The 18,172-nt window shown below is 42.9% G+C and overlaps 2 protein-coding genes across 4 annotated transcripts in view; both read right to left on the reverse strand.

Moving 5' to 3' along the window:
* Positions 1-21: 21 nt before the first annotated feature.
* On the reverse strand, positions 22-5,944 carry lrp11 (low density lipoprotein receptor-related protein 11). Its single transcript, XM_046373416.1, has 9 exons — positions 4,889-5,944; positions 3,949-4,106; positions 2,992-3,133; positions 2,602-2,727; positions 2,298-2,477; positions 1,340-1,507; positions 1,183-1,239; positions 992-1,084; positions 22-877 (listed from the first exon to the last, which is right to left on the reverse strand). Exons 1-9 carry the CDS (start codon positions 5,451-5,453, stop codon positions 723-725), a joined length of 1,644 nt encoding a protein of 547 aa, XP_046229372.1. The 5' UTR covers positions 5,454-5,944; the 3' UTR covers positions 22-722.
* Positions 5,945-6,220: 276 nt separating this feature from the next.
* The window catches only part of map3k5 (mitogen-activated protein kinase kinase kinase 5), a 57,286-nt gene continuing 45,334 nt past the window's right edge, over positions 6,221-18,172 (reverse strand). For 2 of the 3 annotated variants that reach the window (XM_046373413.1, XM_046373415.1), the window contains 13 exons: positions 17,306-17,411; positions 16,000-16,157; positions 13,994-14,171; positions 13,326-13,343; positions 12,608-12,785; positions 12,261-12,429; positions 11,969-12,154; positions 11,137-11,242; positions 9,851-10,094; positions 9,575-9,687; positions 9,105-9,226; positions 8,765-8,841; positions 6,221-7,467 (listed from right to left, as the gene is read on the reverse strand). In XM_046373413.1, coding sequence (XP_046229369.1) covers positions 7,404-7,467; positions 8,765-8,841; positions 9,105-9,226; positions 9,575-9,687; positions 9,851-10,094; positions 11,137-11,242; positions 11,969-12,154; positions 12,261-12,429; positions 12,608-12,785; positions 13,326-13,343; positions 13,994-14,171; positions 16,000-16,157; positions 17,306-17,411 — 1,719 coding nt within the window. In that variant the 3' untranslated portion in view covers positions 6,221-7,403. The remainder of the gene's footprint in view (positions 7,468-8,764; positions 8,842-9,104; positions 9,227-9,574; positions 9,688-9,850; positions 10,095-11,136; positions 11,243-11,968; positions 12,155-12,260; positions 12,430-12,607; positions 12,786-13,325; positions 13,344-13,993; positions 14,172-15,999; positions 16,158-17,305; positions 17,412-18,172) is intronic. The other variant, XM_046373414.1, reaches the window with a different exon arrangement.

The following is an 18,172-nucleotide window of genomic DNA, read 5'->3' on the forward strand; positions in this document are numbered from 1 at the left end:
AGACCACACATCACACCAGTGTTTTCTGATGTGTAATAAACTTTAATATCTCACATGAAAGACAGCACTTGGAGGGAATACATCTGCGCAAATACAGCACATACTCCATGTAAGTTTGCTTGGTAAAGAAAAATATGCAACAAACATACAAACATTAGGAATAGAATCTGAACAATACAATTTGCTATGGCTTTATATGATTCTGAGGAACTTCAGGAATAAGCTGTTGTCGATTCCTAATCCGTCAAAAAAGTGCCCTCTCTAATGTAGGTAAAATGTACAGCATAAATATGGCAAATCAGTGTCACCCAGTGGCAGAAACAAAGCCTAATTTTGCGCAGCCCTCGTCAGGGAAAACCGTCATGGGTGAAAATAAACATGTTTGATGTGAAAGCCAGCATTTTGGGAATTTTTCTTTTTTTTTTTGGGTAACTCTGCTGACAGCTGTATATCAGTATCCAACTAGGAATTTCAGATTCTCTTGGGATGACGTGAATTCACAAGCATCTGAATAGGTCATTGGCTTTGAAGGCAGCAGATTTATCATCGGGGTTCAGTGTGTGTGTCCAACCTGAAGTGAGGACAAATTATAGACACCGGGCTGGAGGGAAATCACGGTGACTATTGGAAAAAGTTCCGTCTCGAGCTCTGATGATCACAGCCACGGTTATCTTCGTCAGAGCTCTACGTAGATCTTTTATTTGCTTCCCCTGGCTGATTGGCTACAGGTACATGCCGTTGATGAGGTAATCTGACTCCTCTGTGGTGAGGGGCCGGGCTTTCTTCAGCTTGTGACGAACAAGTTTGAGACGGCAGCCGATCATGAGCAGCAGCAGAGCTGTGATGATGAGGCCGAGAGCCAGAGGAAGGATTGCACCTGCAGGAGGAAAAAGAGGCCATACAGAAAATGAGAACGACTACAGCAGGACACCACACATCAAAAAAATAACGAGTTGTACAGTGATGTAAAGGGGTTCATGTCGGGTCTTACCAGACTCTGGTACTGGATGCCCTCCCATTACTGGAAACGGTTTGGAGACGGGGCTGTTGCTCTCTGCTTGGCTCTGAGAAACTTTAGGAGCAGCTGCAAGAAAAGCACAAACACAGTTTGACTGGAAAACACTCAGCGGTTATATTACTCGTATGTCCATGAAGTTTCACTGAAATGCACTCTAGCCTTACCTATGTCAGTCTGTTTGGTGGTCGGAGGAGCCGCAGATGCTGGTTTGAAAGCTGGACCTGAAAGGTGTTTCCAACAGGGTAAAAATTCTGATACTTTTATGTTTTTGCAATTACAAAATTAGGTTTAAAAAAAATAAATAAAGAAGCAGATTCTCACTTTTTTGTATACATTCGCTGACACAGTCAGACTCCTGGAGGAAGTTGTTATGGTTGCCCTGGCAACCGCCGTACAGGAAGTGTTTGCATTCCCCTGCATTTTGGTCATAGTACCAGCGTGGGAAGGTGCCTTTACAGGGTCCCACAACTGGAGCTGCAGCACATGGATCTACAGAGAAAGAGTCCAACAGAGTCAACTTCTCGACAGTTTGATATCACACACAGTGAGAGTATGAGTGAGTGTTAACAGACAATTCATCAATGAATTGAAATAAATCTGACAATGGCATTGAGTCAAAAGCTGTGAAAAGTGGTCGCTCGTGGCAAACCCACAGAGTTAAAACCAACTCTGAAGTCAGAGGTCTCGATTCTTTAATCACCTTAGTTTGCCAAGCATTTAGAAATACTGATGACCTGAACATTCGTGACATGAAGAAAGGAGTCCTGAGAATGCACCTCAGCCACGTAATACCTGCCCGCAGTAAAATAACCAGTCCGAGAAGAAGCTCTTTCGCTCATTCTCAGCCTGATTCAGGGATCAGATGGCGGAGGGGACAGAGGCGCTTTGTTCCAGCAGGCAAAGAGCTGCTTTCCCAGGGAACGCAGAGTGGCCCTGCGGCTCTGCCAGGATTTTGAGCTCAGCGCTATGACTCAGTGGCTGCCTACAGGGTCTCCATCTGCTCGTATGTCCAGGCACACAGTATAAACCCTCTCTGCCTCTTTACAAAGGGACACTGCACTAATGACACAGCGATGGAGGCTCATATTGTCAAGCAAACATTTTAACAGGTGCAGCTGAGGTAAAAGAAATGCTTGCATTTTCCCGTCCGACCACGTGTTCCTAAATACCACACCATTTTCTGTTGCCACCACACTACACAGCAACATTTTCTCGTGTCTTGGTTCTTTTCATATAGCAGACGGTGAATAAAGCACTTAAAGCTTACACACAAGCTTACCTTGACTGACTGGAGCCTCCGGTTGCCTGGGACTTTGTGGAGGGGCAGCCTTGCTCCTGTCCTGAGCTGGCATGATGTTCTCTATGGTCTTTCTGGGCCCAGTGTGGAGCATGGAGGCATCCCCATCCTCCTCTGTCTGGACTACAGGTCGATGAGCCACTGACTTCCTGCTGCTGTCGACTACATAAATGAAACATGAACAAATGGGCGATGGAGAGACTGTTGATGTTTTTCATGCCTTTATCTGATCTTGATAATACAGATTGTAGATTATAAAAGACTGTGGGATACAGTGGTTTCTTACAGTTCGGGCAGAAGTCTTCATCAGAGCGGTCTGGACAGTGTTGCTTCCCATCACAGGCGTAAGTGATGTCAATACAGCAGCCGTCATCACACTTGAACTGGTAGTTTGAACAGCGACCTGTACACACTGTCGGCACGAAAAGGTACAACCAGAGATCCTGAAACAATCTTTCACTGTAACCACACAAAAACAACTCTTAATCATTAAAAATAGTAATTTAAATATTCTTAATGCTGTGTCATCATCGACTTCTCTCTCAGCTGTTATTCGTCAACGTGAACGAGAGGCCAGCAAGAAATGTTTCACGCATGCACCACAATAACTTTTCTCTCATAAAGGAGTTCATAACAAAAAACAGAACAAAGACATATGTTTCAGGGGAGCCGTCACCTTCTGCTTGGTGTTTTGGAGCCAGCACAGTAACAGAGACATTGTCAGAGCTCTTCTGGCCAGCTGTGTCGGTGACAGTCATCTGAAAGGTGTAGACGCCCTCCTGCAGTCCGCTGATCTTCAGCAGCCCCGGATGAGTCGCCTTCAACACAGAAAAACGATTTCTTTCAAGACCTCCAAAGTTTATGTTTCTTTAACATGCTAACAGCAGTTAGCGGTAGGTTATAAGATCTGATTCCAGCATTGTTAGTGTTTTTTTTATTAGTTTTTATTTTACATCACAGCTTCCGGGTGAATGAATGTTTAAAAAATGTTTATGAATGTTACTGCAACAGACTGATGAAAAAATCACATAAGAATCCAAAATTATTATAAAACACTCCGGATCATGAATTTATAGTATTGCCCAAAATGACCTAAGCTAATGTACCTAAAATGCTATAAGCATTACAGCAAAATCTTAAACAGCAGACAAACTGATATAAACTGAAGGTATTCATGTCTTTACAGAAAAACACCATCTCATCTCATTACTCAGGATTATCAGCACTGCTTAACGTTTTCACCAGAAAAGGCAGAAAATGGAGAGTGACCACAGATTAAAGTGTGAATATTTATATAAATGTAGGACATATTGTACTAGATGCTCGGCATGTTGCCTCTGTGAACAGAAGGCAGACTCCAACACTGCGGCAGGTTTGGACGTAATCGCATCTCTGTTGGCACGGCGAGGTATAATGGAGCTGTGTTGACTTCACTAATACAAACAAGCAATTTGATGCTGGTGTCTGTAAGGACAGCATCAGTTTAGAGACTATTCATAATGCAAATTCAAATGTTAGACATCTGATCCCTGGAAGAAAAACAAAACAAAACAAATATTCCTGTATTTTCTTAATCCGCTTGTCCAGGGTTTCAGTCATTTTACTGCACAATGGCTCAGATACTGGCTCTGACCTTCATGTTGATGGCTGTGTCCCCCCTGATGAGAGTCCATTCATAGTGGCTGATCCTGTGGTCGTCCACACTGTCCCGTCCATCCAGGACAGCCCAGTCTGTGGGCAACTGGATCACCACATCCTGTCCAGCGTCACTGCGAGGAGGCTCATCCACCTCTGCAGAATCAAACAGGAACACCACGCAAGCATAGAGGATGTGTACCACTTGCCTTCTTTAATTCTTGTTTAATTCCACTGTACGTTTAGACATAAAATATGTTCTTATAACTGTACTGCAGTGAGATGATGAGAAGTGGAGATGCTGGGGGTGCATTTGAACATAACATTTTACTCTCATTGTCAATTAATGCTGCTGATTGTTTTCTCAAATTCAGTTTTGGTCTAGTAATTGTGAAAAATGTCCAACACATTTTCAGATGTCTCCTATTGTCCACCTAACAATTAAAAACCAAAAGATATTTAGTTCAGAATGATACAAAACATAGAAAAGCACCAAAATCTATCCACCTTTCTTGCTTCTCTAGTAAATCTCTATTTTTGAGGAGATTACTCCTGTGATTAAAAACACAAAAACACCTGCTGCTGGTCTCAACGTGCTGAGGTCATTTTTGCACGGCCAGAAGCTAAAAGGCGAATCATTAACCCGCCATGCCTGCTTTATCGAGATAAGCAGCAGCTGCTGGTGGCTGGAGCTCAGGTGCAGAGATACATGTTAGAGAGCTTGTGTAAAACTCTGTATACCGTCAGTCAAATCAGTCATGATAGCTGATAATAACTTAACTAACCGGTATGTTCATCTGGTTAAGCACACGAAGCGCCATTTAATTGAGATTTGAGACAACAGGCTATCCATACGCAACGCTTTTCTAAGCCTCGATTAAACACATTTTTCAGGTTGTTGTAAAATCTGTATGCTTTTGATTTGTGTGATGTCTCACCTTGTGGATCGTCCTCATCAGGTTGTCCTTCCCCGGGCATCCTGGCCGAGCCGCTCGGTGAAACAGGGAGGTGTCCCTGCGTTGTGTTGGTAGCCCGGCTGTATGTGGTGAAGCCCTGCTGCAGTGCGAAGGAGCAGACGTTTCTGTTCCTGTAGGTGCAGTTGAACAGGTAGCAGCTGAGACTCTCCCCGGGCTGCCTCGGGTCCTCCTGGACCACCGCCACGGTGCAGTGAGGCTGGGAGCAGCAGGCGTGCAGGCAGTCCTTCCAGGTGTACACCGTGTCCGGGGCCAACAGGAAGGTGGCCCCCTGCTCGATGGAGGCCTTGGCCCGGATGATGCGCTCCCCGGCGGCGTTGAAGTCGCCCACACAAGAGTCAATCACATCGCCCACCTTGTACGCCTGGTCCTGCTGGAGCTGCTTGTGGAATTCCTCCAACAGCTCTTCTACCCCTGATATTTTGGATTTTAAGTCCGATATTGGTGAGGACCGAGTGTCGATACGTCGGGCTGCACCCAGCAGCACAACACAGGCGAGCAGCAGCCGGGGATGCTGAGGAAGAGCCATGTTGTTCACGCAGCTAAACGGCGTCTCCCGCTGCCTCCGGCTGGTCTCCGACACATGAGGGTCCACGCAGCAAACACAACCTTCCTACATCAAATATATGTCCGTAATGCTACTGTAAGATACGCTATTTTAAAACAATATCCATCTGTTAATCATAAGAAAATGAGCTAACGCTCTGCCCTCTGACGATGCAAAAAATCCGTCGTTGTCATGGTGAGCGGGAGACGACCGCGAGACTGAAACGATTGGCTGCTCAGCAGAAACCACAGACGTCACACTGATGGACAAATATGGCGGGCGGAGAGCTAGCGCACCTGTAGCTCTGTTTATCAGTCTTTATCTCGCCTACTTTGCGTGCATAAATAGACCCAGTGTGCAGTTATTTCTACACCTGTATTTGAACTAACTAAACACAGGAGAGTCTGGAATTGTTGCTAACGTTTTTCTCACCCATTTAATTTCTCGTGTTAATTTTTAATTTGTTGCAGTCCTAAGCTAATTGTATGATTTTTTTATTTTTATTTTTTTGTGATTTTAATCAATTCTCTACTAGTATACCTGTCTCAAAGGTAGTATTAGTATACTAGTATACCAGCAGCAACCATTTACTAAACTTTGATCCAGTTTTCAGGGGTTTTTTTGTTTGTTTTTTTATACCAAGCAGAATCTTTTTCCATGCATGTACCAGTCAGTTTTTTCAATAAAATAATCTTTTTAGCTGTGGTCATTTCCATGTTACAGGACATCATTACAGGAGAACACATTCCTTTCACAGTTTCAAGATGAAAAGTTTTATTTTTAACAATACGACACAAAAATCTTGAATAACTTTAGATATGAAACAAATGGACACACACTGCTCATGATTATTTTCCCCATTTCTGACATCATGTTTTAAAATAAAAAGAAGGTCAAGGCTCTTCCATTTGAAATTTGTTTGCATTTCAGGAATTTCATTACAGCAAACATCTGACTGAATGATGATTTCCACACAAGCAAGATAAGCACAATTTTGTCAGTGTACAACAGTAAAAATGGAGCAAATGATTTGATGTAATATTAATCACTAGCTGAATATTATCTCAGAATTTCTGACAATAGAAAATACAATACTATACAATTCATTTTTCAGATGTGTTCATGATAGACTCGGTCCAATCCACATGGAGATTTAACAATGTTTATCAATGTATTTTTTTAAGTACATAATTGTCAGTCACATAAAATTTTATAACACAATATTTACATGTTTCTGAAAAATAAAAATGTAGATTCATATTATAAAAGGAAATGTGAAAAAAAGCATCAACAATTTAAATAAGTCTCAGTATGGATAAACAAAACAAAACAAAACAAAACAAAACAAAAAAAAAAAAAAAAAAACAGGGCATGCACTGACATCCTTCAGATTACCATAACAATTAAATTAAAAATACATTTAAATAAAGTAGTGATAAGACGTCTATGATAGAAACATTAGTACAGATGATTCTGAGTGTAGTATTTTGTATCTCAGGCTTGTTTTAGAAAATGGTCGTTCTCGTGTTTTGTAAACGTTATGTCTTGTAAAGACAGGTGAAAATGTTTCGACAGATTTCAAGATTTTAACAATAGATTTTCCACCCAATTGTCATTTCTAACGCATCTGTAACAAAAAGCTGTGTAATATCCATAAGGCATAGCAAAACTAGTGGCACTTCTCAGTAATTGTTGCTTTCAAAGTATGTGGTTTTTTTTTTCCATCTAAAATTTTTCAAAATTATCAAAATACTCCCGACATGACAAGTCACGGAGTGTCTTGTAAGAGTGTAAAGCTGCTCTGCGCACATGGCAAACACAGGGTCTTCTCCTAAAAGTCTTACTCTTATAAATACTGAGGTAAAGAGGAGAATACTGAGTTGTTGGGACAAAAGTCCTGACTTCTCTGAGTGGTTGTCGCCGCTTAAGGCCTCAGATCGGCTTCTGCCTTCTGTGGTCTGTGATGGCCTTCCATAGCTTACACAGGATCCCACCTCTGACAGGGTAAGAGAGACAAGACAGAAAAGACTATTGAGTTACAATATACACTAGTACAGTATGACATCTCTTGTGTGCAACCAACAGTGATTACAGTGTATGTTCCACAGGTTGATACTCTCGAGGCCAATCCTGGTCCAATATTCAGCATACACAAGTGTGATGTGTGGACAAACACTGAGAATGGACCCTACAGAGAAGGGGACATTTTGTGTCCTGTAGTTAACCTTGGCAAAATATGTGTTATCAATATAATGTAGAATTTTGTCTGAGTGAGAGGGAATACGTGCCATTCTAAGGCACACTTTGGAGAAACTTTGCGTACGTCTTAATACATGTCTTCTATGTCTTAATATGAATAAACGAATGCCTTTTGATACCTGTTTCACAGAGTGATGGAAAACCGTGATTAGTTTATATTACATTTTTTTCACCTCTCAACAGTGCATGACAGTCATTACTAAAAAAGCGATAGAGAATGGCTTGATGGATTGATATGAAATTTGCCTGTGAGCTTCCAGGCTACTGTAGCTAACGGCTGTGACAATGTTTGCTGTAGATTGCACCTGCCTCACAACAGGTACTCGACGCAAAAACATTTTATAACTAACATTACTGCCTAGAGCTGGCAAGAGAAAAAAGCTTTTTAATACTTTCTATGGCTGTTTTGAGGATTTAAGTCTTTTAAAGTCTTTTCAAGTCCTGAAAACATATCACTGTCAACTGGTTGTTTTGCAGACTGTCCTTTTTAAATGCAACCACTGGGAGGAGGCAAAGGCAGAAATGTACAAGTCTTACACATACAGTGATGGCCTTAAGAGTGTGTATCAATAATGATTTTGAGGTGTTTCACATGATAAACTATGAGCTGATATGCTGCCACAAACGGGAGAAACTGAAAAAGGAGATGGAAACTCTTGTTTCAGCTAATACACGTTTAAAGATGTTATGTGGGCAACTTCATCAAACAGCTCAAAACAATTTTAGAACCTTTGAGCGCATTTGTACACTTTTGTTTCTAAAGGTCACCTTGTAGGATTTTTGAGAAATGAAGTCAGATATTAGTTCTTGTTGCCACTAAAGTGCGAAGCCGGCCCATGCAAGCCTAATGTAAGAACAGGAAAATACATCAACACAAACCCGTTATGCAACAGAGGGAGCTGCCCTTTGCTTCCGTGTTTCTGCAGTGCTTTTTAGATGTGCGAGTCAGCATGTATTTTAGTGACCGAACACTGAATGCAGTGAAGTGAAACTGGCACTGTTCATCGTGAGAAAGACAAGAAAAGGTTTACTACCTCAGTCTTAGACTCTTCAGATCGTCTCTCGTTACATCGTGGAGGATGTCGTTCAGCGTGTACTCCTCATTCAGTATCTGGAGAAACAAAATGCATGAAACGAGGACTTAGTTCTGGGGTTAGCTGCTGTTCTTTGGCTCTGTGCAATGCTTTATACGGCCTCTTATTTTACGGTTTGATCTAGTTGCAAAGCACCAAGCAGCACCGTTTTAAGAAGATCTTCATCTTCGCTGCTGAAAACTCTCAACTGTTTTTATATGTCAAACATTCAGGTGTGTACTGTCAACTCGGCTGCGGTCACTGTGTGATGTCCAGCTCCAACGTGAAAGCAGGGACTCACTCTGTCTATGGAGTCCTGGTCAGCACCGTAAAGCCTCAACCAGCTGGTCAGATCCGGGTCTTCCTGTCTCTGTGAAGGTGGACTCCTCTGGACCTCAGGACCATCTGATGATGTAGGGACGTCTGCCACAGAACACAGTGAACAGAATCCATTTTTAAGTCAACACGTTAACTAATTGGAATTTCAATGCAATTCAATGTCAAAAATGTAGTTCTTCACCTGTGAAATTTTCTGCCCCAAACATTTTTAAATAAGCAAATAAACATAACTTAAGCCAAAAATGTCAAGCTCACTAACGTAAAATGAGTATCAGTTGGTAAATCTGCTATCAGTACAGGAGAAACTTGTATAAAGTTGCAGCTTGCATAAATTCCTTAGTGAGTCTGATGAGTTTTGGATATTTCACTGCACTGATTTCTTTAAAGACAGCTGGTTGTAGTAACGTGCAGCCAGTAAGCTGAAGTACAGACCTGCAGGCTCAGATCGCAGCCTCAGTAGTCTGATCTCCTGCTCTCTCTCCTCCAGCACTTGTTGCAGGATGGCCTGATACTCTCTCTCCTTCTCCAGCAGCTGTTCCAGCAGCCTGAAGTAAAACGAGTCGGACGGAGGAAACACGACGGGAGGATTATCAACAAAAAAGGATGAATTATTAATAAAATGACTAAGGAAAGACATGAAAGCAGGCTGAAAAATCAGGAGATCCAACATGGCTGTAAAAAAAAAAGAAAAAAAAGGTTCATGGCTACCTGTTGGTCTCCAGCTTCATCCTGCCCAGCTCCATGCTCACAGAGCGCTGTGCATTGTGGGACTCGTGTGAGACGGTGGAGCTGAGCGTGCTGACTCCCGAGGTGGCCACGGTGTCGTCGTGAGCTGCAACAGGAGGCGCCCGGCTCTGGTGGGTGGAGTTTCTCTCCGGCTCGATGTCATCATCAACGTCCTCCTGCTCGGCTGGGTCGCTTTCTGAGGCCAGACTGAAGTGAGGCCTCAGCTCTGAACACACACGCAGAAGGTTACTTTAGTGATTTAATGAAGGATCAATCAGCCAATCAGCAGGATGGATAGGATGCAGTTTGTCTTACGGAGACGCGCTGGCTCTATGGAAAGTATCACCCAGTCTGTAAAAATGTGTTTTTGAGAGTAGCATTACAACTGAAAAGCTTAAAGATGATTAACTAGTTGATCAACAGAAAAATGATAATTCAATCAGTTGTATAGGTTATTTGTCGAACGTGACAAACTGGTAACTGACAAACATTTACCAGTTCCAGTTTCTCAAATGTGAGGATTTGCTGCTTTTCACTGTAGGTTAGATTCTATGGGCTCTGGGACTGCTGGTCGGACCAAAGCAATTTGAGGATTAGACTAAAAGTTGTGTGTAATTTAATGCATACAGCAATACAGTAGTTTGGCTGTATCAGCCAATTTATCACTGTTATTTTTGGTGCAGTAAATGAAACCATGCTGATTAAACCTCCACAGTCAAAATCATGATGTGTTGATTTTGCAGATGATGAGCTACAGAGAATGTTGTTTCAGATTCACTTGCAGCACAGAGGGAGACTGTTTTCTGTGCTATCAGAACGTAGGAACTGATCTCAGGGTTGTATAAAACTTCACCATGCCTGCCAAACCTTGGCTTTGTTCCAAAAATTTAATTTCAGTCTAAGTAGTCTTGTTTTAAGTTGCTGAAATGTAGGGTTTGGTTTATTTCTCTGGTCTAAAATTTCATCATCAAGTGATCATACTGAGCTGCACTTCAGTCACGTTCGTCCTTCTCTTCATACTTTCCAGCTATTGCCTGCCCCACACAGGTGAGTCGTTAGCGCTAACACTTATCGATTGTGTACATGTGGATGATTTTGGCGCCGTCACCCCTGAACATCCGCCAGTGACAATCTGTCGTTCAACAAAAAGCTGTGCTGGCCGTAGCTTCCAGGGTGAACTCCTGCATTCACCAGGCACTCAGCGCTGGCCTGAGGGACCAGCGATAACTCATTTAGGGGTGATCTGCTCGAGACGCTGATGACGTTACCTGGCACCAGGATTGTGATGGCCGTCTGCACAGCTTTACGGATGATGTTGTCCAGAGCGAACATCCAGTGAGGCTTGATGTTGTGGTTTCGCAGCACTTTGTTCACCTGGAGACCAGTTCCAGAAATGCACTTTTACTGTGTTTAATGAATACATTTCATATGATTGGTACATTTTCATCTTCATGCTCATATCTTTTAAATTGTTAATTGATCAGTGTTTGTTTTTGTGTGAGCAAAAGCTTTGAAGAATCAAACTATCTTTGCCGAAATCCTAAGATGTTATTGTACATTTGAATTTGTGCACAACAACCCAAACTCTGAATCTTATCAGCTGCACGACTTTTCTTCTTCTAAAATAAATTGTGTGCCCGACTGACCAACAGGAGGCATCAGAGCTTCATGTTCTTGCAGGATTACGCAACACCCCTTACAAGTATGACAACAACCACTTACTCTGGAGTCCTTTCATCAGTTCTGCCTTTTTACAGAATGTGCAATTACTCGAGACAGATTCCCCTTCTATCACCTCACTTGAAGGTTAAAAGTATTTCACAGTTATCTGTCTGATCCCCGCGCAGCAACATGGACATCTGCTGTTACTATCAGCAGCTCATGTAAGATGGCAACAATTATATCTAAGTGCTCAGAGCTCACGGTTTGTGCAGAGGCTCGAAACACCTCAGTCTGCAGATAGATTATGGATGATAAACAGGAACATAAGTCACAGGTGCAAGAGAGAAGATAATGAGCAGCATTTCAAAGCCTCAAATAAAGAGATGAGAAGCGGGTGGTTCTGTAATGTTAGGTGGTGTTTTTGTGATGAACACTCACAGCATCCTGGAAGCCAAACAGCACGACCTGCAGCTGACTGATGGCGGTGCTGTCAAAGTCCAGCTCCAGCTTGAGTTGAGACAGCGTGTTGGCGATGATTTTCCTGTCCGCCATGCGAACAAAGTCGCCCAGACTGACCACGAGGGTGGAGATGTGCTGAGGCTTCAGCTTCATTTCCTCAGAGCCCTGGAGGTGAGGGGGAGACGGTAAGATGGAGACAGAAGCCATAACAGGAAAGGCTGCTATTTTTCTTGATTTATCTGTCTGACTGATGGTGCCTTCCTTAACCAACCTGTGTGAGGGCCTCCATCAGGTTGGCCACCACCTTGTCCCGGTCCTCAGTCAGGATGTGGTGCAGGGTGGCTCGTCTCTCGCTGTCCTTCCGGAGCATAAAGAAGCCCGAATCCTTCTCATCGGGAGATGGAGGCGCACTGTGGTCTTCAAAGTTCTCCACTGGAATGCTGGGTGGAGAAGAAAACATTTTGGATTCAGGTCTGTGGACTGGAACGGCATCTTTTTCACTGGTATGTTGCTTTGCTTTTAGGCGTAATAAGCTAAAAAAAGGTTGCTTAAGTCAACCTAAGGTGAATCAAAATGGCAGATTATTAATAATCATCACATCACAGTGACTCATCCTACCTGAGGAAGAGTGACCTGGGCCCTTTGACATCCCTCTCGCTGTAGCACTTGACGCTGGGCTTGAAGATGAAGGGGTTGGAGTTGAGGTCGTTGTCAGGGGAGACGGAGCCGTACTCACTGCTGCTGCTGGTGTCCTCCACCACCACCGGCACCGGCAGGGAGATGCTGCGAAGGTACTCTGAAGGACAAGAGCAGGCGAAAATGAAAGCTCACGCTTGTTGCATCATTCGTGCACTAACAGTCTCACGTATGGTCGCACAGGCGGAGACTGAACCAATCAGCTTTCATAACAAAAAGAGCTAAAGCTTTGAAGAGGGGGAAATTAGTCACAGTGCCGAGTAAAAACTGGCTTCCTTTTCAGAAAAGACACAAAGAAAAATCAGATAATACTCTGCCATCATGCTAAGATGAGCTCTATCTGATGTATCTGGCAGCAAATTACAGCAACTGTGTATAAATGATGAAACAGGGGGGTTATAAAGACAGTCAAGCATTTGGAAAGAAGTCATGTTGTGCAATGTCTATTTTGAGTTCTTGGAAAGGGCAAAGTCGTGCGAGGCAGGTAGCCACTGGCAGAGAAAAAACAAAAAAACAAAACTGTAGCCTGGATACACTTTAGCAAAGCAGGCAGATGTTTTACTGACATACAGATTACAAAGCAGTTCCTGTCATGGCAAATACGCCTGAAAGAAGAAGTGCAGAGAGTAAAGTAACTCACCTGACCCCGGTGTCAGCGCTGTGGGGGAAAACCATAAAAGATATGTGTCAGCAGCTAGCTGAGAACAAAACAGAACATGAAGTCCATGTACGACTGGCAGAACAACATTTCCAAGTAGGCAAGCTTTTAAGCTTTTCTCTGATCTTTTGTGCTGGTGCCAGAGCACATGATGGCATCTCTGCTGCAGCGAGAACTGCAATTATTCAGAAATCCAGACAATGAAAGTTAACGGTGCGTTCAGGTTGCACGATGAACAGCAGGTTAAAGACACTGTTTCAGACCGACAGAGAAAAAAGGATGCAAGCTTTTATAACACCTAGCTGTAACGCCTTCTTATTTGGTCTGTAAAAATAAGTTTGTGTGTCTGCCTGCAGATCTGAGAGACACCACCTCTGTGGAGACATTTTAAAAGAAACCTCATCTTTTGCCTTACTGGTATTGATTCCTTTTTTTATTTCTTCTGTTTATTTGTTTTATTTACTTTTATTTATTGTTAACATTTTCTTGTGTTACTCTAATTTTTAATTTCACTTAATCGACGATCATTCAGTCCTGTTCAACATTTTATTGTCCCACTCATACTGAGTGATTTCAAACTGGAGCATATTTTTTTATTTTTATCACCTTATGTGGACCTCAGCTGCTCGTGTGAACTGAACTGAACCCACCTGTGAGGCTACTCTTGCTCTTCTTCTTGCGGCTGGTGACGGTGAGGAACTCGTCGGTGAGCAGGTCCAAAGCCGTGGCACGACGGTCCGGGTCGGGCTCGAAACAACGCAGGATGAAGGCTTTGGCCTCCGGCGACATGGACTCTGGGATCTCTGGGTGGATCTTAAACATGCCAACCTGCAGACAAAGGACATATTCAGTTCATACAGAAGCAGGAGGAGAAAAGAAAAAGGATGAAAAAAAATAAATGAGTGCACATGCCTCCCAAAGGCTCTTTGGGGTAAATTAAGTGCAAATGAGTGCAAAGTGCAAAGTGTTTACTCAGGGACTGAGCTCAAGGCCCGACTGCAGCCTGGGGCAGCAGCCGAGAGCAAGAATGTTCAAAGTTCAAGCATGAGACTCTCATGACAATACGAACGCCAGAGATTCCCGTCGTTGCAGTTGAGGAATGTTGACTTAAGATCAGCAGGGAGATGCCCCTCCCTTGAGACATTCCACAAGGATGAGTGAAGGGTGTATAAGGACCGTTTAACTGTTTGGGAAAACTCCACACTATACTGCAGGCACCACACGAGATAAACATGGTGGCACTGCACAACTCTGTGAAAAGACCCAAAAAGGTGAGGACATCCCAGGTTCTGCTTTCACGCTTTGTTCACGAGAAGGCATCAACACAAGCCCCCTTGTTTAAATTCACAGCCATTTTATTAAATTACATCTTAAGGAAAACTCCATGTTTTAGAGTTTTGACAGGAGCGCTTTAATGTTCTCCAGACAACCCGTAAAACATCTTAACTGTCTTTAATGGGCCATATACAGCTAAAATAAATATCTCATTGGTGTGCAGCACCTTTTACTTTTTCATCCAAATCAAATACGCAGTGTAAATTGAGTGAATAAGAGATTTCAAACAAAGACACGTGCACATAGAAACTGTGGAAAAACAAAAGAACAGGAGGGACTCTGTGCTGCTTCCTCTCCATGAACTATATGTGTTTGTTTGTGTTCAAACAAATGTTCATGCATAGACAATATTTGGAGTTTCTACTGGGCTGGATCACGTTACAGCACGCAGGTGGTAACACAATGCAGGTGCAGAACGGCTGATTCAATGGTTTTATTTCCATATAAAGAGGAACTGAGAAGAAGCGTGTTTTTTTAGTCGCACATGATGAGCAACGGGTAACAAGTGAACAGAGCACAGCAGGTTTTAAAGGTCTAGACGGGCAGAGGAAGGCTTGCACAGCTCATTATACAGTTTGCATATTCTGTGCACAAAGTTAGCATCTCTTATGGAGGTCTCGTGGAGAAGTGGCTGTGCACAAACTTTATCTTTAATCACGCAACAAAAAGAGATACATAAAACATTTTGTGTTAGCGTCCGTGTCGGCTTCATGTATTTTAAGGTAACGCTAATCTGTTTTTTTATGAGTTAAGTTATTCATTCATTAGTTTGGGCCTTCAGAAGCCTGACAGCTTTGACTGCTGCATGTCTGACTGTCAGTGACTGTGTCAGCTGTCAAAGTTTGTTTGGTGGCAGAAAAACATTCCTATGATATCAAAGAAGAGAAGCCCTCAATGCCACATAATATTACCATCAGATTCGCTGCACTTCGTTTGTTGTTCACAGTTTTGAGCAGAAGATAAACAAAATGTTCTGGCTTTTGGAGCAACAGCACAAATCGGTGATAACGACAGGAAGCTGACAGTAAGCTCTGAGATGTTAATCTTTAAGAAAACATGACACATATATCAGATACTTTAGAAAATATCCTATCTGTCTTTTGATACAGCATTTTAAAAAAGGCTCTCAGACATGACATTTGAGCACATCCTCCATGTTGAGGTGGCAGAGCTGCAGCTGCTCAGTGGCATTTTTCATCAACACTTCTTATGAAAGAAGTCACTCAGGACACAGATGTTCACCTGCCTTAGTTCCACAGCCCCTTTGCTATAATTAAACACATGACCCAGTGGGATGATGGGATTTGTAACTGCTGGTCACCTTGAACATAGCAGCCTGTGGTTCTCCCAGTTCATAGAAAGGTGGTTTCCCAGTTGCCATCTCTATGATGGTGCAGCCCAGAGACCAGATGTCTGCTGGCTTGCCGTATCCCCGAGGACCCTTGTCTATGATTTCAGGAGCCATGTACTGCAGTGTGCCTGGACAAACAAACATAAATACATAATAAATACATAGACGGAGAGCGTAGATGTTCACTGGGCCAAAATGTTAACAAACGAGTAGAATCATCTGCAGTAATTAGTGGTACATATACTTTAAGTGTTTGAGCTGGGACTGGGATTCATCATACTGTAGACACTTTCAGATTCAATCGGCTTTATGTTAAGCTAAGTCAAGAGCTCATCTAACAGCAAAGTAATAATAAAGTAATTCATTGACTGCACATGAAAAGCAAACTCTGACCAATCTTAATTACCTGCACGCTACACAAGTTAATAGCAGAAACAAAAGTGTGTCAAATCTGCCCTCTGCTTTAGGTGAACAAAACGGCACATTTCCTCTTTTTTTATTTATTTTTTTTAATACACTCAGCAGCTGCATGTATAAATCTACAGGCTCTACAGGCCACTACAATGTGCCTACAAAAACTATTAGTTTAAATACAACGTGAAGGTGAAAAAGTGTTTCATTGAGCAAAAGGTAAAGCAGCATATGAGAGTAACTGATGTGAATGCCTAAAATAGGCGGCGTTAAGTCTAATTATGAGATACGTCTCTCCTGAGGCGGTGAAACCATTCTTACTAATGACCAATCAGGTTACAAGAGCTTTATCAGGTTCAGGCAAGCTTTGTGGCCTCATGTGAGCAACAGCAATGAGCCAATGAGTGCTGTCAAGTAATCACAGCTCAGTCCAAAGAAACATTTTCTGCTCTCCCTATGAAAGGACTCCTTTGTTCTAATAATAGCCCGCTGGGCTGCTTTTAGGAGCTTGTCCACTGAGCTAAAAACAGGACTGGGACACATTTATAGCAGGACGGGGCTATAAGAAGGAGTAGCCCAGTTTCCTGAAAGAGCTCCACCATTCGGGGTAAGTCCCTGTCTGTTCCAATCCGCTGCCAGATGGTGTAATCCATGAGGTCAAACTGAGCTGCAATTGGCCACTGCCGACCTGCTCGATGTGACCGCAGACTGATGCCGAGCCCAGCGTCTCTGAGTGGCAGCAGCTCAGCTATTCTCAGTGTGGGTTTTTAGGAATTTAACAGACATCTCAAGTGTTTTTTGAGGTCGTGTGTGAACAGGAAGCAGGGGATAATTGAGTCTGTCAGTCTGTGGAGTCAGGGTGTACCTGTGAAAGTCTCAGTGCAGGGGTTGATCCCAGCCAGCCTTTTGGACGTGCCAAAATCGGATATCTTCAGGACGCCGCTGTAGGTGTTGATGAGAACGTTGTCCCCCTGCACATTGAAAATGCATTCGTGAGAACAGAACGACAACCTTTCCCTCACTGAATTTCCCCGCTCACGATGTATTGAGTTAATGTGAGGTGGAAGCGACAAACAGCAGGTTACAACACACTGTGTGGGAGGACGAGGGCGTCATCCCGGGCCAAAACAAAGTGATTAACATTTACGTGCCACTAATGGCGTTTATATGACAGTGCTGTTAAATCAGCTGAACGTACGGGGAAAGAGACTGCAGACTCTAATGACTGTATGTGATCGAAGTGTTATCAGTGTCGGTTTGTCAGAACTGAGATAAAACGAAGGGGATTTTACAGAAGAAAAGGGAAGTCAGGATTACTGTCACAGCGAACGAGTGCTCAGCATGCAAACTAATGGAGTTTAATTCACATCTTATAACCGTAAATTCTGCAGTCCTTGAATAACTCTTTCTTACCTTAAATTACTTTGATTTCTTTACGTCTGTCTGTGTTTGTGGTTTGAGTCTCATTAATACACTATACAGACAAAAGTATCCAGACACACCTCTTTATGGGGTTGTGGGCTCGGCCCCTGACTTCCAGTGAAGGGAAATCTTAATGCTTCAGCATACCAAGACATTTTGGACAATGCTATGCTTCCAACTTTGTGGCAACAGTTTGTTGAAGGCCCTTTTCTATTACAGCATGACTGTGCCCCAGTGCACAAAGCAAAGCTCCATAAAGACATGGTTGGATGAGTTTGAATTGACAAGTGTCCCAATACTTTTGTCTATA

This window comes from Scatophagus argus, chromosome 19 (genome assembly GCF_020382885.2).
Source record: "Scatophagus argus isolate fScaArg1 chromosome 19, fScaArg1.pri, whole genome shotgun sequence".
Lineage (NCBI taxonomy): Eukaryota > Metazoa > Chordata > Actinopteri > Scatophagidae > Scatophagus > Scatophagus argus.

Bases quoted from the DNA above. Each gene is read 5' to 3' on its own strand.
- lrp11 (XM_046373416.1), bottom strand. From the start codon at position 5,453: ATGGCTCTTCCTCAGCATCCCCGGCTGCTGCTCGCCTGTGTTGTGCTG. The intron at 2,478-2,601 runs GTAAGAAACCAC...TCATTTATGTAG, and splicing joins TGAAGACTTCTGCCCGAACT to TCGACAGCAGCAGGAAGTCA. The intron at 1,085-1,182 runs GTAAGGCTAGAG...CTTTTCTTGCAG, and splicing joins CACCAAACAGACTGACATAG to CTGCTCCTAAAGTTTCTCAG.